The 20,811-nt window shown below is 38.3% G+C and overlaps 1 protein-coding gene and 1 non-coding gene across 3 annotated transcripts; one reads left to right on the forward strand and one right to left on the reverse strand.

Moving 5' to 3' along the window:
• The first annotated feature begins 346 nt into the window (after positions 1-346).
• Positions 347-453, forward strand: LOC115718257 (small nucleolar RNA R71). Its single transcript, XR_004011839.2, has one exon. It is a non-coding gene; the product is annotated as a small nucleolar RNA R71 (small nucleolar RNA).
• Positions 454-15,125: 14,672 nt separating this feature from the next.
• LOC115712905 (protein MID1-COMPLEMENTING ACTIVITY 1) lies at positions 15,126-20,132 on the reverse strand. Of its 2 annotated transcripts, XM_030641319.2 has the most exons (9): positions 19,644-20,034; positions 19,416-19,542; positions 18,620-19,265; positions 17,140-17,528; positions 16,898-17,007; positions 16,503-16,574; positions 15,695-15,801; positions 15,507-15,600; positions 15,126-15,417 (listed from the first exon to the last, which is right to left on the reverse strand). In XM_030641319.2, the coding sequence occupies exons 3-9, from the start codon at positions 19,025-19,027 to the stop codon at positions 15,365-15,367; spliced, it is 1,233 nt and encodes a 410-aa protein (XP_030497179.1). In that variant the 5' UTR covers positions 19,028-19,265; positions 19,416-19,542; positions 19,644-20,034; the 3' UTR covers positions 15,126-15,364. The 2 variants fall into 2 exon arrangements, with proteins under 2 accessions (XP_030497179.1, XP_030497178.1); XM_030641318.2 differs by lacking the exon at positions 19,416-19,542 and having other exon boundaries at positions 19,644-20,132.
• Positions 20,133-20,811: the final 679 nt, after the last annotated feature.

Consider the following 20,811-nt stretch of genomic DNA (forward strand, 5'->3'; position numbering starts at 1 on the left):
TGGCAAATCATCCACATCTGCTTGACACTCTGAAAAGTGATGACTTCCTCCACATAACTCACAAATAACTTGGGCTTGTTTAGCTTGCCCTGCAATTAGTTTTGTCAATGCCTCAACCTGAGCTGTCAACTTTGTGATGGCATCAACCTCTAACACACCAGCTACCTTCTTAGATTGACTCCTTTCAGTTGGCCACTGCTGATTGTTTAGAGCCATCTCCTCCAATAGATCATAAGCCTCATTAGCACTCTTTCTCATAAAGGCTCCGCCAGCTGCTGCATCTATTAGAGTTCTAGTGTTTCCAACCAACCCATTGTAGAAGTTGTGGACCAGCATCCACTTCTCTATACCATGATGAGGGCACTTTCTGATTAGATCTTTAAACCTCTCCCAAGCCTCATGGAGAGATTCATTATCTTGTTGGCAGAAATTGTTGATTTCTCCTCTCAACTTTGATGACTTTGCTGGAGGAAAGAACTTTGACAAGAATTTTGTTGCCAGATCATTCCAGGTGGCAATAGAGTTGGGTGGCAAGGAGTTTAGCCACATCTTGGCTCGTTCTCTGAGAGAGAATGGGAACAGTCTCAGTCGAATGGCATCATCACTAACTCCATTAACTTTAAAAGTTTCACAAAGTTCCATGAAGTTAGAGAGATGCAGGTTAGGATCTTCAGAAGGGAGGCCACCAAACTGAACTGAAGACTGCACCATTTGAAGTATGGCAGGTTTAATCTCAAAATTGTTCGCATCCACTGCCGGTGGCCTGATACATGACTGCACTCCCGTCAGAGTAGGGAGAATGTAATCTCTCAAGCTACGGCCATTAGCTTGATCTCCCACGGTGCCACCATTATTACCGTTATTACCTCCATTGTTCGCAACATTAGCATTTACATTAGCAGCCATGATTTCTGAAGTTTCAGCAGATGCTGAAACTCCTTCTTGCCTCTTGTTCTTTCGGTTTCTCCTACAAGTTTTCTCAATTTCAGGATCAACTGGTAATATGACAGCTTGTCCTTGACGGCGCATACACTTAGGATTCCTGAAATGGATCACGAAAATATTGCAAGAAAAAGGTTAGAAAAATCAGCAAGAGAAAATATACCAAAGTAGAAGTTAGTATAATTTTGTGTAATATTAATCTTTAAACAATTCCCCGGCAACGGCGCCAAAAACTTGTTGTGAATTTTATGTTTATTACGCAAGTGTACGCAATCAAGTAGTATCTCACGCAAGTGAGGTCGAACCACAGGGAATTGAATTAAGTACTACTAAACTATACTTATGATTCTATTTGGTAAAATAATAAGTTTGCAATTGGAAAGTAAATACTCAGAAAATTAAAGAGAAAATAAACGAAGATTAATCAAGATGAGAGATTAGGGAGGTGAATCCTGTTGATAAGCTACCAATGTTAATACCTGATTGCTATCCTTATCTAAATGTGAATGACAGATTATAAATTAACCTAACTCTTTTCAGATCTTTTAGGTCCTAAATAATATGTTCTCTAATTAACTTCTTAATTAAATCAACACAAAATCACCATTAAGCAATAACCTATTCGTCACTGAGGCTATGTAAATACTTTCGTTTCACATCAAAACCTAGACTATCCAAATTTTAGCATTCTCAATTCTCACTTTTCAGATTTCGAATTGAGATCATTAAACATGTAAAAGGTGATCAAGCTTGCACATGGAATTAAACACAAATATAGATAGTATTCACACATCAGATGAAGGAATGACAATTATTTATTAACTAGGCATAAACTTAAACAACATTCATCATCCTCCCTTAATGGGAAATTTAGTTCATAATAACTCTAAAAACATCCATGATTTATTCAGAAACAAAAACAAACATAAAGAAGAAATTAAGGGTAAAAGAAAGAAACTAGAAGGTGATATCGCTCCGGGTCTTCAAGATAGCTTCCTCTTCACTTGCATCCACTATTTAGGTCTATTTCTGCTTGCTTTGACCTTCAATGTCGTATTCCTTATATAGGGATGAGAAGTGTGCCTCCAATTTGAGAAAAAACCACAATTAGGTCAAATTTGCGATTTCCGTACCAAGTCGCGACTAGCATTTAAGCTGGTCGTGACTACAGGCAAAACTCGAAAAACCGAGTTTCTGCCAATTCTCGAAGTCGCGACCAGGAAAAAGGGTCGCGACCTGGCTCTCTGGAGGTCGCGACTACTGATGCGTGTGAAGCCGAATTTTCCAATTTTTTTCCAAGTTTGTCCCATTTTTTTGCCATTTAACTGAATTCGAACTTTAACACCCCGGGAACCTGAGATAATGAAAATCAAGCGTAAAACTGCTCCAAAAGACACCAATAGACGAGATAATGCTAAATTTAAAGACCCGAAACATAGGCTAATTATAACCTAACATATATATTTATAATTATTTTTTGACCTGCCCTTAGGGCCAGGATTTTTTTATATATATATGTTCCTTCTTGATGCACATATTTTTCTTTTTTGGACCTGCCCTTTGGGTCAGGATGTTTATACATATGCTCTTTTTTTTTTACCTGCCCTTCGGGTCAGGATGTTTTACTTTTGGCCTGTTTTTCGTCTGTCCGTGTGGTATGCCTTAGTACCCCCCTCAGTGGCATGGAAACTTTGTTTTTAAGGCACTCAATTTTATTTAAAATACAGAGGCTGCATATACTTAGACGGTACAAACCCTTTAAACAAAGCCTAAGTTACACTTTTGAACTATTGGTAATATTTTCTGAGGTGATCGGCGTTCCAGGCCCTTGGCACAATGGTTGCATCCATCCTTTTTAGCTTATAAGTGCCTGAACCGATTTCGTCCTCGATTTCATATGGTTCTTCCCAATTTGGCCCAAGTACCCCCACTCCGGGTTCTTGGGTGGCTGGGAAGACTCTTCTTAAGACCATATCCCCAATAGCGAATTTTTTTGTTTTTAACTTTGGAGTTTAAATATTTGGTCACCTTCTTTTGATAAGCTGCCATCCGTATTTGTGACTCGTCCCGGAGCTCTTCAACTTGATCCAGCGCTTCTTGTAGTAAAGCTTGGTTTGTAGATGGATCGTAAGTCGTTCTCCTGTGGGACGGGAATAACGTTTCTACCGAGACCATCGCTTCACAACCGTACGCCATTGAGAAAGGCGAGTGGCCGGTCGTGGTTCTGGGGGTCGTCCGGTAGGCCCATAACACTCTTGGCAACTCTTCGGGCCAGTTGTTTTTACAGGCCAGCAGCTTTTTCTTCAGGGTGACCTTTAGGATTTTATTGACTGCTTCTGCTTGTCCGTTCGTTTGCGGCCATGCCACCGCAGAGAAGCTTTTTACTACTCCGTGTTGGTTGCAGAAGTCCGTAAACTCTTCGCAGTCAAATTGCTTTCCATTGTCAGAGACTATTTTGTGAGGCAAGCCATATCGACACACCATGTTTTTGATAACAAAGTCTAGTGCATTTTAGCAGCTATAGTCTTCATGGGCTCAGCCTCCGTCCATTTGGTGAAGTAGTCTACTGCTACTATTGCATACTTTACTCCTCCCTTTCCTGTTGGCAGGGACCCAATAAGATCTATTCCCCAGACTGCGAAGGGCCAGGGACTAGTCATCAGGGTAATTTCATTGGGAGGAGCTCTCGGTATGTTCGCGAACCTTTGGCACGAATCACATTTTTGGACGTAGTCAATGCAATCTTTTTTCATTGTTGGCCAGAAGTATCCCTGTCTCAATATTTTCTTTGAGAGACTGGGTCCTCCTGTATGATCTCCACAGAACCCTTCGTGCACTTCTAGCATAATTTGCCTAGCTTCAGGGTCCGATACAAACCTTAAATAAGGCATGCTGAGTCCTCTTCGGTAGAGAATTTGATCAATCATTACATAACGATGAGCCTGATACTGAATCTTTCTAGACAGTGCCCTTTCTTGGGGCAACTCACCTTTTGTTATGTATTCTATGATGGGGACCATCCAGTTGGGTTCTTGCCCAACCGTTATTATGGCCTCTTTTATTTTGATGCTTGGTTCTGCCAAGCGTTCCACTGGTACTACCCCTAGTCCTTCGATTTCACTATCTGAAGCTAACTTAGCCAGACAGCCCGCGTGAGCGTTCTTTTCCCGGGGGATTCTTTCTACTTTGTAGTCCGTGAACTCGTAGAGCAGCCCCAGACTATTGTTACATATGCGGCCATTCGCTCGCCGCGCGTTTGATACTCTCCTGATATCTAATTTACAACCAGTTGGGAGTCACTGTAAACTTCTACTCTTTTGGCCCCTACGGCCTTCGCTAATCTCAGCCCTGCTATCAAGGCTTCATATTCGACCTCGTTATTTGAAGCTGAGAAGTCGAACCATAGGGCTGCCTGGAGTCGAAGTCCGGTCGGGGATATCATCGCAACCCCCGCTCTAGATCCATTTTCATTGGAGGCTCCGTCCACAAACACTCTCCATGTGGGGATCGATGGTATCGGCGCATTCGCGGTTGCCTCGGCTTGGCCTCTTATGGAGATGCGGGGGATGTAGTGTAAGTCGAATTGACTTAACTCTATTGCCCATTTGAGGAGCCTTCCGGACGCCTCTGGCTTTTGCAGGACTTGCTAGAGCGGGTGATTGGTCAATACCTTAATTGGGTGCGCTTGAAAATACGGCCTTAACTTTCTTGAGGCCATTAAGAGGCAGAAAATTAGTTTTTCGATGATGGGGTACCGCGTCTCCGCTCGTATCATGCGCTTGCTGACGTAGTATACGCGATGTTGAGTTTTCTCTTCTTCCCGGACTAGGGCAGCGCTGACCGCGTGATCGGAGACGGCCAAATATAGGAACAGGTCCTCTCCGAGAACGGGTTTTGACAGGATTGGAGGCTTGGCCATGTGTTCTTTCAACTTTTTGAATGCCTCCTCGCACTCGTCCGACCATTCAAACTTTTGGCACTTCTTCAATATGTTGAAGAAGGGGATGCACTTGTCTGTGGACCGAGAGATAAAACGGCTCAGGGCAGCAACCTTTCCAGTTAGGCTCTGCACGTCTTTATCCTTCTTGGGGGATGGCATGCTCAGGAGAGCTTGGATTTTTTCTGGGTTTGCCTCAATCCACCTCTGGTTGACGATGAAGTCGAGAACTTTCCTGATTTGACCCCAAAGGTGCATTTCTTTGGGTTGAGCTTCATTCTGTATCTCCGGACTACCTCAAAACACTCTTCTAAGTCGTCTGCATGGCTATTGCATGCTTTAGACTTGACGAGCATATCGTCCACGTATACCTCCATGTTTCGCCCCAAGAGGCCTTTGAACATCCGGTTGACCATTCTTTGGTAGGTCGCACCAGCGTTCTTCAGTCCGAAAGGCATGACCAGGTAGCAGTATACCCCCTTATCGGTCCTGAAGCTAGTGCACTCTTGGTCCGTCGTGTGCATCTTTATTTGGTTGTACCCGCCGTAGGCATCCATAAAGGACAGTAGTTTGAATCCGGAAGTGGCATCTACCATCTGATCGATCCTGGGCAGAGGAAAATAGACCTTCGGACAAGCTTTGTTTAGATCAGTGAAATCTATACAAACTCGCCAAGTCCCGTTAGGCTTCGGCACCAGGACCAGATTGGCTAGCCATTCCGGGTAGTACACGTCGCGGATCATGCTGTTTGTTAAAAGCTTGTCCACCTCTTTCTCTAAGGCCTCGGCCTTTACTGAATCGAGGGGGCGTCGCTTTTGCTGGACCGGCGGCATGTCCGGGTTGACGTTGAAGACGTGGGTGATGACGTGGGGACTTATGCCAGTCATGTCCTCTTGGCGCCATGCAAAAATGTCGATGGCGCCCTTCAATGTTTTTATTATTTTTTCTTTTTCCTCCGGATCTAGGCTCTTTCCTAGCCGGAGTACTTTGGTGGAGTCGAGGTCGCACACTGACATCTCCTCGACATCCTCCATTGGTTCTACAATTTTTTCGGACCCCACTCAGGGATCCAACTCATCTTCTTCAGCCATTTCTAGCTCAATGGTTTCCCGGACCATTAGTACGGGCAGGTGGGTTGCAACATTGTAACATTGCCTCGCCTCCACCTGATTGCCTCTCACCGTCCCTATTCCAGCTTCCTGGGTTGGGAACTTTAAGCATAAGTGTCGTATGGACGTGACTGCGCTGAAATCTACCAGGGCCGGTTGGCCGAGGATCGCGTTGTAAGCGGTCGGGCAATCTACCACCACGAAAGTGCAGTATTTGAACATGCTTTTGGGGGTGTCCGGGCACAAGGTGACGGGAAGTCTCACTTTCCCCATTGGGATAAGTGTCGTTCTGTTAAACCCCGTGAGTTGGGAACCACTGGGTGAAAGGTCTCGGTCCGTCAGGCCTATTGCAGTGAAGGCCTCTTTGAAGAGTAGATTCACGGAGCTTCCGTTGTCAATCAAGACCCTGGCCACTACTTTATTGGCGATGGGGGTCTCGATGACCAACGGATCATGGTGGGGAAAACGCACCGTCTTGGCGTCTTCTTCCGTGAATGTGATGGGTTGATCCATCAGCTGAGGCCTTTGAGCTGGTAGTTGGGTAACCTCCCAAACCTCATTGTGCTTCACGGCCCCTGCATACCGCTTCAATTCTTTGCGGGTAGTTCCTCCAATATGGGGTCCTCCTGAGATCATGGCCACTCTCCCATTGGGTTTGGGTGGTAGACCGGGGATATGCTGGGCATCTCCGGTGGGAGCAACTGGAGCCAATACTCCGGCTGCACCCCCCGATGCTCCCTGTGGCAAAGCCCCTGTCGCCTGACCCGGATTAAGGTGAGGCAGCCGATTCTTGATCCATTCATAGAGGTGCCCCAATCGGATTAGGTTTTCAATCTCATTCTTGAGATTTTTACATTCATTGGTGTTGTGCCCAATGTCGTTGTGGTACTTGCATCTTTGGTTGGGGTCCCTCCGGGAGCTGTCCTTGTACAGGGGAGGTGGTCTCCGGTAGTGCGTATTTTGCCTAGTAGCAAAGTATACACGCTCTTTGGAGTCCGTTAACTCCGTGTACTGGGTGTACTATGGAGTGTAACCCCTCTTTTATCGTTTCTCCTCCGTCCGGGTGCTGCCCTTGGAGGATCGTTTACTCCTCGAGCCCTGGGAAGGACCTTCCAGGCTGGCGGTTGGAGCGGAGTGCGAGGGAGCTTGTCCATTTATCCCTGAGGGATTTCCAAAATGGGACGATGAGGGGGCCAAGGCCTGGCCCTGACTCTATCCGGGAGTAGTAGAGAATTGTATGCCGCTCATTGGTGCAGCCGCGGTTGGGACAGTACCCGACCGCGGGACTCCGGGCATATACCCTGCTATCCCGGTGGGATAGTATCCTCCATAGGCCACTATTTGGGCCTCTTCAAGGTTGATGAATTTTGGACTCTTTTCTAGAAGTCCTGAAGGTTTGCGGCTCCTTCCTGTTGTAGTTCGTTCCAGAATGGAGTCCCTGTACGGATGCTTGCCTGGAGAAGGGCAAGCTGTTGTCCGTCATCAACTTTCTTGGTTTTCGAGGCTTCCTCTCGGAACCTCTTTATATAGTTTTTCAAGGTCTCTGTAGGCAGCTGCTTGATGTTAGTCAAGCCACTGACCTCCAGGTTGACCTTTCTTGCGGCGACAAACTGTCTCCGGAAGTTGGTCTGTAACTTATTCCAACAGCCCACGGATCCTGGCTCCAGTTTCTTGAACCATTCCTCCGCGGACCCGCTTAGAGTAAGCGGGAAGCACAGACATTTTGCGTCATTGCTGACTCTCATGACCGTCATGACACGGTTAAACCGCGACAGGTGATTGCTTGGATCGGAGTTCCCGGTATAAGCTGCCATTTCGGGCATCTTAGAGTTCTTGGGGAGCTCTGCTTCCAGGATGTGCTTAGCACACGGCTCCCGATCCTCACAGTCTGAGTCGGAGTCGTCGCCTTTCTGTCTCCGGGAGACTCGGGCGATATCTTTTCGGAGTATGGCGAGTTCCGCCATGATTCCTTCATTTAATGTTCCTGTGGAGACCGCGGGTCTGTATTTCTTTTGGTTAAGGTGATCTCGGAGGTCACCTTGATTCCCATTGATTTGATTTCTCAAATCGACGGGAGGACATTTCTGTCCCCTCCTCCCTCTACCTCCGGGCTCCTGGTGCACGGAAACGCTTTTTCGGTCCTCTAGATCCTGAGGGCCAAGATTTCCTTTTTGGAATTTACCCCTCTGCGGACCTTTCCCTTTCGGGAAATCTGAGCGGACCTTTCACGGATCCTGCGCCTTTTTCTTTCTCCCAGGGGTAGAGGTAGGGTTTTTCTTTTGGTTCCCTTCAGCGGGATACCTTATAGGGCTAGGTTCCCTAGACTTTTGCTGTTGGAACTGGGCGAGGATTCCTCTGGTTCCTTGCCAAGTCCAGCAGACATTGCCTTGGGATGCACGTGGATGCCAGCCGCTTCCATGGCTTTTTGCATGGCCAGCATCACCTATTGCATTTTTTGGTTTTGCGGTTTTTGGGCTTCGATCTCAGCTTCATGATCGACAGCCTTTTGCCTTAGAAGCACCAACTCTGAGTAGCTACCGTCATCGTAGGCGTACTCATCGAGGTTTCCCTCGTAATCATCATCAGGAATTCCTTCTTCTTCCTCGGAGCCCTCAGCTGCTCTTGAGGCTACGTCTTCCTCATTCGGGTCCTGAGCATCTTCTAGAGGACGAGGTTGACGAGTGCTTCGAGTCTCCACCATTGTTGTAATATGTAGTGTGTTTACAGAAACTTTCTTCATCTCTCAATGAAAGCACCAAAATGTTGACCGAGGTTTTCGGCAACCAATAAAAGAATAGAAGATGAAAGAGCTGTAAGAATTTAAGAGAAGGATTTTTACGTGGTTGGGGCGTTAATGAGCCTTAGTCCACGAGTCTGTGTATTTATGAGTGTATTAAATACAGAGAATGTTCTTGGTGAGTATTTACTCTTCTTGCACTTATGCAACCCAAAATTCTCTACCCCAGTAATGAGCTTTGAGGGGGTATTTATAGTGTTTTTGGTGGGGTGATTCCCAGGATTATAGTACATGTATTTCTGTAACTATCAATAAAGTTGGGTGTTCCCAATGAATATACCATGGGTAATGCATGGTCAAATCCCTAGGTGCTGTAGGGATTTTATGTGGAATGTCCTTATTGCCTTTTGACTGATGTGACTCTTCACAGTGTAGCCATCAATAGACTTAAGTGATCATAGCCTTGTAGGTGCACATCGGGGGTTGTGTCGTCAGACTTTATTGCGTGTGGCAGTTCCAACACGTTTTCTCCCATGCGGCATTAAATGTGAGATGACTGCTCAGGGGAAGCCTGACACCTCGCGGAGATGCTTTGATGTTATTTAGGCCTCCGGGAGCACAGGGGACTTCGTATGCCTTCTCCGGGAGGCAGGTCCCGGATGCTGCCTTTCTTCATAAAGACTTAGCAATTAATTCAAATGTTAAGATCTTTTGGTCCACGTGTCCCTGTCCGGTTGGTCCACATATATTAAGCAAAATCAGGGGCAACAATAACGAATATCGCTATTAAAAAGAAATTGAAAAAAAATATTCCGACATGTAATTTTGAACATAAAAATTAACTAAGAAATTGTAATAGTGGGTTGTTGTAATTAGAACTCCTCTTTTTTAAAATAAAAACATAAGGTTATCATTCATTTTTGTTTCCAATTTTTTAAAATTACAATAATAATAATAATAATAATAATAATAATAATAATAATAATAATAATAATAATAATAATAATAATAATAATAATATGATTCGAAAATAATTAATAATAATAATAATAATAGACAAAGTGTAGAGATTTTTAAAATAGACCTCAATTAACTTATAAATTTATCACATAAATATTAAAATTTAGAACTTTTATTATTTTATTAATATATTTAGTTTTAATATTGTTTTTTTATACTTTTAATAAAAAATACTAAATTTTATATCAAATTTTGTAATTATGCATTTAATATAATATTAAAAATTAATGTAAAGATATCACAAAGTATTTTTTGTGTTAAATATTTACAAACTCACAGTCTTATCTTAAAAAAAAAAAAAAAATCACTAAAAATTCAATAAATATATAAAATTATCTTTTTAAAAAAAAAATTAAACTAAAAAAATATTATATTAGCTTAAGCAAATTTAAATTTTTAGAAAGAAAAAAAAAATCAAACTTATTCTCATAATATTTAATTTTACTAAAATTAAATTTCTAATATACTTATTAATATCTATCGAAATGGGTTTTTTAATAAAAAATAATTAATTTTTTAAATTATTTAATTAGTTTTGAATTTTTAATTTTCTTAATTATTTAAAATAATCTTTATTTAAGATCTAAATTAATTTTTTTGATTTACCAAAAAAAAATATTAAATTCTTTTCAAGGATATGATTTGATAGTTATCAAAATTTGAGGTATAAAGTTGATAATTTACAAAGATATTTTACCGTTTACCATTCAAACAGAATAATGAGACAAAATTTAACAAAAAGATTAAATTTTTGTAAATTATAAATATAAAAATTCAAGCAAAATTTTGAAGAAGTTGTATATTTTAGATGGCATTATCAAACACTTTAAAAAGCTCAAGAGACAAATTTATTAATTGTTCTATTAATGTCAAAATTCTATTTATTATATTTACTAAAAAAATTGATGTGACTTGGTCCAAAAGACTTCCATTTCGAATGAGTATTTGTTTCTTTGTAATTAGATCTTTTCATTAATTTTAGGAGATCTGCAAATAGATTTGTGATATAATTATTTTTATTTTATTTTGAAAAAATATTATTTATTTATTATGATTAAATGTAGTTTTGGGAAACTTCGGCTAGACATTCTAGTGTTTTTTTTGTTCAAGGCTAGACATTTTACTTGTTTAATTTTTTTTTTTTTTTTTGAAAAGAAAGTCACTTGTTTATCTTTATTATCTAACTAATGGATAGAATTTATAGAAAGTTTAGAAACATCCATATACTCTTGGAGTATTGACTCGAATTTACTATGGTTTCTATTCAGGGTGTTTAATTTTGTTTAAGTTACTATGTATGTTTGGGTAACCATTGATTTGTATGAAGTTACTTTTTTGTTCATCTAAGTTGCCTTGTATGCCAAGTTTTACAATTTGGGTGAGAGAATGAAATTATTTTAGTATTTGTAAGTGTAATATTAAAATGGTAAATTCAATAAATTGAGAAACATTGACATTATTTATAATAATTTTTCTATAATCTATAACTAAAATAAATCTGTCAAAAATATAACTATTGGTGTGAAAAATAGTCAAAAACTACACCACCAACACTGGAAACACTCCTACTCATTATATCGACCATTGTCAATAATATTAATCTCCTCAATAAACACCATTTTCCCAAGAAGACCACCCATCAAATAGCACTGTACAAAATACAATACAGTCAACTTGACAAAAAGATCATCATTGTCCTCAAAGTACTTACCATTCAATGCAACTTGAATAGAATTTTTCGTGATTTTATCTTTGCCCTTCAAACGATGTTCTCCTAATGTTTTTCGCCTGGCTAAACCCCAAAATATTAGACTCAATCTGACAATTTAAACCAGTCACCACCGCAAGCCGTCAATACTAAACCTAAGTAATTGCCCAACAACACTTACCCAAAACTTGTTGAACTTCTCTCAACAACAGACTGAATCAATTGAAGATAGATTGAATACTTGGCACACACAAAAAATGACCAAAACCAGATTTAGAGAACAACTTTTTTTGATAGTCAGTCAAAATAGTTAGGATATCTTTAATAATCCTATTGCCCAAAAGAAGTAACTTTGAAAAGGTAATAATCAAAATGTGTGTATTAACTTCATTTCTAGAACAATAACAATAACAACTGTAAGATAGCTATAAAATAAATTAGACCAAACAAACAAAACAACAACAACAATAACAAAGAAATAAAAAAAAAATCATATTATACATCAACGGCTCTTCTCTCAATAGGGAATTCAAATCTAGTCAATTGGAGCTCTAAAAAGTAGCAAGCAGTAGCTCGATCGAGTACGAAATCTGAATATCGAGCATTAGCATCAGCAGTTACTTAACTTGTGTGGACAACTTCATTACTTACAAAACTTGGCATCACTTTGCACAAACAACCACCTACATTGTGGTGTGACAATCAAGTGCTCAAGCTCTTGCTCTCAATCTTGTCTTCCACACAAGAACCAAACATATTGAGCTAGACATTCAATACATCAGAAGTCAAATTACAGAGAAGAAGCTTCAAGTCTGTTATATTCCAGCTGAAGATCAAATTGCCGATCTATTCACCAAACCTTTGTGGTCGCCAATTTCTATGTAACAAGTTGTATCATGAGCCCACCAAATACACCTTGTGGGGGGTTTTAGTGAATATGGTTAGTTATGTTAGTTATGACAACTGTGCATTTAGGATAGAGTTTATTACTCTTCACAGCTGGCCAATTAATTAGTTTAACAGACTTTTCTTGCCTTGTATTTAATCTTTCTTCTGCATATAAATACAAAATAATCACTGAGCTGATAACAGTTAACTCAAACTCATTTCATCTCATTCTTGTTTCTCAATTAAAATGACGAAAACTAAGAAAAAAAATGAGAGGGAAAAGGAATAAGGAGTTGGTGACAGTGAGGATGATGATGATGAGGTGAAACAAAGAAAAAAAAATTGAGAAAAATTAATTGACATGACAAATATCAACTTAACAGTATAAAAGTAAGTTTTTTTTTAAAAAAAATACAATATTTTAAAAATAGTACATATTATAAAAGCAAATTATATCTTGTACCAATATACAAAAATCTCTAATTTTGGTATTTGGTGTAAAATTCCCTAAGTTTAATGATTATTTCTACCACTTTATTTTATGCCACAATTCAATTTATGATATAAAATATTATATTACCATAAACAAAAATTTACTTTTCATAAATAGTTAAAAAAAATATCAAAATCAAAATTTTTAGATATATTAATTTGCTGGGTGTACATCCAAAGTCCCACATTGGCTAGAAATGGGAAGGATCTTGGGTATAAAAGGATGAACACTATCTCCATTGGAATGTGGCCTTTTGGGAAGGTGCCCAAAAACAAATCCGTGAGGGCTTAGGCCCAAAGCGGACAATATCATACCAATGGAGAAATAGATGGTGTTTGACGGTCCTTACAAGTGGTATCAGAGCCAAATCTCAAAAATTAGCCATGTGAATGTATCCCCGGATTCCTAAATAAAAAGAAGGTGAAGCTTGCTGCTAGAGCTGTCACAGGTTTAGATCTAGTTCGAATCGAGGGATTCTTGTATTCGAAGGGATTTTGAATCTAGCTGGTGAAGGGATTCATCTAGCTTACTCAAGGGGATCTTCAGTGTTAGAATCGAGGGATTCAGGTTTAGATCTGTAATCGTCTGAGGGGAGGCAAAGTGGTCCTTAGTTTGAGGGGAGGATTGTTGGGTGTACATCTAAAGTCCCACATTGGATAGTGTTGACTTCGCTTTTAGCCAACGACAATGAGTCTTTTTGATAAGCGATAAACGATATGTCGTAATGAGAATATGTAATAAAGCAATAATAAGACACAGAAATTTTATAGAGGTTCAGCCCCTAGCAGTTCGGTAATAGCCTAATCCTCGTTATTTGTATTGACTTAAGAATAAGGAAGAAGTTTCCTTTTCTTATAGCTCTTACAAGAATATCTCTGAATATATAATTCTTAGATAACCTTAGCTTACAGCGTTTCAGCTTATAATTTATCGGTCCTTTGCCCAGTGAACATTCCTCACTATTTATAGGGCTAGAAACTTGAGGAGGAAGAGTTTCCTCTCTCGTTACAATACGCATAAACAGAAAGATCGTGTGATCAATGCTGAATGCAAGGATCGTGGGATTGAGGCTGAATACACTGATAATGGGATCGTGTGTATGCCTCATCCACGTAAATTGATCCCTGAGTTGTAGGGATTGAGCTGGTGACTCATGATGCGTTAAGCTGAATTCGCTAAGTGTTGATCAATCTGCACGACTCGTTAAGTGTTCCATTCTGGATATGCCAGCGAGGCATCCTGCTCGGCATATTGATCCGCAGAGATGCTCCAAGTAGAGTCCACGTGTCACCATTCTCGTGATGCCACGTCAGAGTGCCAAATTTGGGATAACGGCTAGAAATGGGAAGGATCTTAGGTATATAAGGATGAACACTATCTCCATTGGAATGAGGCCTTTTGGGAAGATGCCTAAAAACAAATCCGTGAGGGCTTAGGCCCAAAGCGGAGAAAAAAATTTTAAAATTAGAGTAAACATGTTTGATTATAAATAGACTCACTGTATTATTATGTTTTATTTTGCAAAACACAATATTTAAATTATAATTTAACTAAATTGAGAAACAACCAACACCTTTAAAAATATAAGACCAAAATTTATATTTATTTCGCAAGAGAATTTGGTGAGAAATCATGTATCTTTGAGAGAAAAGTAATCTTATCAAAATTCTTCCTTTTATTTAAGTACTATATGTCTGTCAAAAGTATCTTGTTCAACAATCTTAATAATTTTTGTTTCAAAATCATAATTATTTAATGATTTGGCAATAACATAAAAACAAACATCTCAAGAAGCAAGTCACATGCAAATGTTGAATGTAAATTGTCTCCAACATTACATATATGGTTTATCTTAACTTTAAGTTATTATATTCAGTTGACTAGTTATCCACATTTTCAAAAAAAAAAAAAAAAGCATTAACAAGAGTAATGATGAGCATGTGATTGTTGCCACCACATGCATGAGGCACTAAGTCATAAGACTAGGACTTGAGAAAGTTCTCAATTCAAAAGATGCAATCGTGCAAGGCTGTGTTCCACTAAAATACTTTATTTTGCTGCTATTATAATTTTGAAGTGTTTTTTTTCCTTCTACATCATAATCAGTAGCTTATAATACAATTGAGAAATTAGGAGTCAATAGGAGAATTTCTCTTCCATAAAGTAAGAGATATATGAACCCAGAATCATTCTTTGTTTATTGGGATTGATCATTCTATCTCAATTAGCAGCCAATGATTAATGTACATACCAAAGAGGGAAAAAAAACACACACACATACACACTTGGGATTAACTCAAACAACACTATATCATTAAAAAATATGTCTATAATATAATACACCATGTTCTCAAACTAAGAACTTCACAGAAGCTACTTTACATCTGAGGTAGTGAAATTGATGAAAATGAAAATCACATTACAAGTTTGACATAAAAAAGTGGCAACTAGCCATTTACGTGTATATATATATGGCTTTGAGGTATATGTATATCACAATAGCTGAATAGCACTTTTTTGAGTCTATTACTTAAGATTCCATGTATTGTGATGGGGGAGGGCTGGTTTTTGTTTTCTCAGGACCTGCAAAGGGTTATTTGTTATATTAACATTTTGAAATCTCAAACAACACACACACATATGCTATGCAATGCTTTTATGAGAGTTCATACCATAAACACCACGCATCTCTACTTCTCGCAATTCTTGAACAAGAGCACAGCAGCAACACATGAAATGTGAAAGGAAATCGTCGATGAAACCTCCCTGCCAAAGAAGTAATGAAAAGATCATGACCGTCGTGAGTTTCTACAGCACTTTGAGATATGATCACCAAAAATTAGGGGGATCAGAAGCATACCGTGATATTCAATGTTTTGCGAAGCTTCCTTCTAATGCAGCAAGTATAGCAACAGCAAGACAAAATCAACGAATATGCCATCAACTCGTTACATGCTTCTGCCGAAGCTGTGATCATCATGACAGAGAAGTTCTTGCATTATAAAAACATAAGCTTCTAATAGTACAAAATTAAAAAGGAAAAATCAAGAGTACTACATAAGACCAAAATACAACCAAGAAGCAATCTCAAGGCTTCTTGTTCAAATACAAATACTAAAATATTAGAAATATATAAATACCAAACACTATTTTCAAAAGCCATCAATGATAAATAGCATGATTCTCTAAACTGGTCACCACAAATCAAACAACATTCTACAATTGAGTGCAAATCTTTGGCAAATTGAAACCTTCATAATCATGCTGAACTTTATACACAATCATCCTTAACAATTCACACTCAACTTGAAGAAATGATTATTTACAAATAGCTCAATTAGTCCCATGCCACCAAACAACTTATGAACTTCTGATCGGTTCTTTTATATTATTTCACCTTCGCTTAACAATCTACAACAGCTATTCAACTGCCTCTTAATGTCTATTTAATAATTTTAGCAAATGGCCACAATTGTAAAATAGGAAAATCTTAGCAGAACATTCAAATAACTAAAATTTCTTGCAATGCCATATCAGCAAGAGGAGTTGCACAAAACCCATACCAACAAATTTACTAAATTTAAACTGCTATTCAGGCAATAAAAGTGTTATTATTAAGAAACGTCAGTCATTATACCAAGTGTTAACACAGGTTTGAAGTAACTTACACATGTGCCTGTTTGTTGCTACTGTAGCAATCTTTGACAAAGCTCCACAAGGGTAAAAGAAGGTCTTAAAACCTGCAAGATGGATTTTACGCACAAATCGCTATCAAAACTGGGCAGTTTGGGCATGTTGATAGAACATAATAAAAGATATGGAAAAACAGAAAAACAAATAATCAGGTCCCTCATAGCTGAAAGTGACAAGGCGACTCACATAGGCATCAGATGAGAAAAACAAGATATTTATTACCAAATAGAAGCAAAAGGAAAAGTTTTGGAAATATCTAATCTGTTTATTGCACCGAATAGATATCTATTGCCAAACATAAGCAAATGGCAGTATATAGAAATATCTAATCAACCTAATGCATCAACACAATTAAAGAAAGAAGACATACACAGGGAAGGTTCTGCACAACACCCAAGCAGATCAGTATGCCATTCTTCATGTCGCGATGAGCCTCTAGTTGACAAAAGATCGTGTCCAGATGAAACAGAAGAAGTGTTTCTGCAGGTAAGTACATTTTCAAGTCATCAAATTACTCTTTGATATATGAAATTTTTTTTTTTTTTTTGCTGAAAACTTTGATATATGAAATTGATATGACTGCATGGTATACAAAGTGAAAATAATATTAACCTGGAAGTAACGCGATAGTTTTCTTCCTTCTCACTATCGGCATCTGAATAATTCCGCTCTATTTTTTTGTGACTTTTTTCAGGTGAACTCTTCTCTGGATGAGAATGTGCAGCAACAGTTTCTGTAACGTTTATCAAACGCTGAATCACTTCACATTGATTCACATCATAGTTTGCTTGTGACCTCTGTAGTTCAAGTTGAAGCTTTTCGTTTTCTTTCTTCAGTGCTTCTTTAAAAGGTAAGTTAGGGTAGGAGCAAGAAAGAGTTTTCTTTAACACGGCAGGGTTATTTGCCAAGGGATCTGGTTGCAGAATTACATCCTGTATCTTTCTGTCTTCATCATCCAATGTGTATTCACATTGATCTCTCTCAATGTATTCAAGTCTCTCCTGCAGACATGAGACAATAATTTAAATCAAGTTAAACTATTATCTATAACATGGACAACCAAGGGAATCAAATCATTTACAACATCAATTATTTGTTATCATTTGCACAACGAATAAAAAATTGAAATTATGACCATTTTTTATAGGCAGAGCAAGAGTGGATACAGCTGCCCCTGGTTAGCAACATAGTTGCATACCAAAAAGAATAGTAGTTTGATGAAACTGACCATAAGTTAAATTAGAGTACCATCAACAACAGTAATTGGAAATAATTATCTGGAAAAACAAAGCCTCGAAACTTCGATGAATAATCCTTACTTTTGCTGGCTACAGGCTACCTATTACTGCATGAATGAAGGTTTACTTTCCTTGAGTAGTAACCAAAACAAAAGGGCAAGGATAATCATGTAGAAAGAATGAGAATCCAACTAGTGAATGGCTAATCATTCTGAGAAAAATCCCCAATGCACTATGTGCCATACAATGGAGCTGACTACCCTAAACGCATATATGTTCCTACAAGCCAGAAACTACAAATCCGTCTACTGCCCAATCTGGGTTATTCTAACTCATATCGGTCAACAAAAGATGTTAATTCAAATTCAATTCTAGTTCACACCAACTAAACCAGAGAACTCCTAGGTTCTACTAACAAGAGAACAAAATGCCAGATCCATCACCACAAATGAGACATCTTTGTCAGTTGCATGTTTCGTATTCAAACTATAGTCTAGACTCTGGAGTAGATTAGAGGTCCAGAAATTAAAAGTAACTGTCTTTATCACTTCAATAGTTAGAATAAACATTCCAACTAAAGGATTGAGTAGATTCCACTTCCAGCAAGAACCCAAATCGTAAATTACCCAAGTTAGTTTAAGATTCCGACTCGTGGGTTTTTTTTTTTAGTTTAAAGATTTCCCTTTTTTCGACTGACATCAAGAAGATGATCTTTCAACAAAGCTTCTTTCATACCCATAATATAACAAAAAAAAAAAAAGACTAAAGAAATAACCCAGAATAGTATTAATACATAATAAAATAATAATCAATAATAATAATAATAAATCAAGATGAGGAATAAGAATCAATACCCTCACTCGAGCATTATCAACGAGGGTAATTAGAGGAACAAGGCGCAAGTATCTATCGATTTCGTTCTGAGCCTTCCTGAACTGATAAACAATGTTCCAACCCATAGCGAGCAAATAAAGGTAACTCCGGTCCTGACAGCTATTGACCAAAATGTAAGACCTTCTGAGAGCATCCTCAAGCTGTTCTAAGGGTTCCCTTGTTTCTGGGTACCTCTTCAGCTCCGAGATCTTGAGCTGTTCAAGCAAGTTACCAATCAACTTAATATGCTGAGCAAACTGCCTGCAATTCTTCTTGTGCATTCGAGCTGTGCTCGCAGCTTTGACGATCATGGCAATCAACCGGACGGCATCGAAGCCGGCCAGTTGGGCTACATTCGCAATCTCCCCAAAATGTTCCCACGTCGCCATTGTAGTACGCCTCTAAATCGACAGAAAAACTCAGCTTACTTTAAGTTTGTTTTATTCACAATTCAGCCCAAATCTGCATTCTCTGATTATGAATTAGCAAATTCGGTCAAAACCCATAAATTTGTTCATTGTTTCAAGCGGATCAAACACTCTGTCATCAGATTTTTCTTCCGGAAACTGCATTAGGATTCAAGATCTCGACTTTGACACAGGTAATACTCCATAAAGCATAACTCAGCTGCAACAAAAGAAGAAAAAATAATAATACTAAAATTAGATAACTAAATCTCCAATATTCTCCTTTACGCTTCTTGACTGAACTTTTTCAACGCCGGAAAAAAGAAAAGAAAAGAAGAAATAAATAAATAAACACATTGTTTGCTTTTACCATTTCAATAGCAAGAAAATATGTCTATTCTCTTTTCTCTTTTCACTTTTCACTTCAATATCCAATACAAACCAATCATTTAAATCACAACTGAAACCACCGGAAACCTCTGTTTCTCCGCCGGAATCTTCATGTCAGGCGAAAATAACCCCAAATTTAGAAAACCCAAAGCGACAAACTCCCAATGCAGAAAAAAAAAAAACTCGTAAATGAAAATGAGATTCTCACCTTAACATGAAAGGTCGTCTTTTTCTCGTTCAAGTTTTTCAGTGTATAAAAATATATTTATATATGTTAATGCGTGAGAAGAAACGTCAAAATCCGTGAAGAGAAGAAGGGACATTGGGTAATGGGAATTGCAGGCATTGCTTTCTGGTAACGAGACTCTCTTCTCCTCTTCTTCTTCTTCTTGTGAGTGAAAATTTGGACTGTTTAGAGGTTAACTACAGAGATAATAAGAGAGAGAAAGCTCTGAAATCTCTAACTATTTTTTTTGTTTTCTCTCTCTATATTTTATTATCGCTCACAGTTTCGGTTTTCTCTGCTCTTAAAAGTACAGAGTCTCTCTTCTTCTTCTTCTTCTCTCTACAACTCCATGCCAAGACAAAGTAAAAGAAAATGAACGGTGTATCTAAAATTACTAAAATACCCCTGATAGACTCTCGTTATAACGTCAATGCCACCGAGTGGTGTTTTCTTTAGTCTTTACATTCTTTTCTTCCAAATTTATTTAAGTCTAGTTTAGTTTCTATATGTGGGCTCGGACGAGTTGACTCAAAAATTGTGCTGGTCTTCCGAAACTGCCCCTTTTGCCACTACTGAAAGGAAGGTGTGGCTCACACATGTCATTTTAGCCACTGCCACGTACGCTATTGCATTTTCCATTATCTGTTTTTTTTTCTTTTTTTTTATTTAACAATTTTTTTTTTTTGAACAAAACAAAATTAATTTTTTTTATTTGATAAAAAATATATATTTAATTTGTTGTAGAGGTCAGGATTTTATTAAAAGGCGGTAAGGCTTTCTTTATTAATGGTGAGAAAGAAAAAGAAGATGAAAGAAGTTTTAGACACAAATTGTCTGTTTATACTGTTTTTTTGTAGTTAATAAAATGGTATGGAATGTAGTTATCTTTTTGTTTTGACATGCATGTGTGAGAGTGTGAGTTTGGGAGCAAAAGAATATTCAAAGGTCACGGACTCAACTAATAGTATTGAGCCAAATTCATTAGACCATCACCACTAAGTTTATATTTGGAAAAAATATATTATGGTATATTTGTCTCAATTTTTAGTATCCTGTTTCAACATATCATTATAAAATTTGATATTGTTTAATATTTTTAATAAATTTTAAAAAATAAGTATCACTAGTATCTAATACACTATTCAGTGTC

Source organism: Cannabis sativa, chromosome 4 (genome assembly GCF_029168945.1).
Source record: "Cannabis sativa cultivar Pink pepper isolate KNU-18-1 chromosome 4, ASM2916894v1, whole genome shotgun sequence".
Lineage (NCBI taxonomy): Eukaryota > Viridiplantae > Streptophyta > Magnoliopsida > Rosales > Cannabaceae > Cannabis > Cannabis sativa.

What these genes read in the sequence shown, in the direction of transcription:
- LOC115712905 (XM_030641318.2), bottom strand. Translation starts at nt 19,027, where the DNA reads ATGGCGACGTGGGAACATTTTGGGGAGATTGCGAATGTAGCCCAACTG. An exon ending in AGCAACAAACAGGCACATGT is followed by an intron (nt 15,802 to 16,502) that starts GTAAGTTACTTC and finishes TGATGATCACAG; the next exon opens with CTTCGGCAGAAGCATGTAAC. An exon ending in GCAAAACATTGAATATCACG is followed by an intron (nt 15,601 to 15,694) that starts GTATGCTTCTGA and finishes CTTCTTTGGCAG; the next exon opens with GGAGGTTTCATCGACGATTT.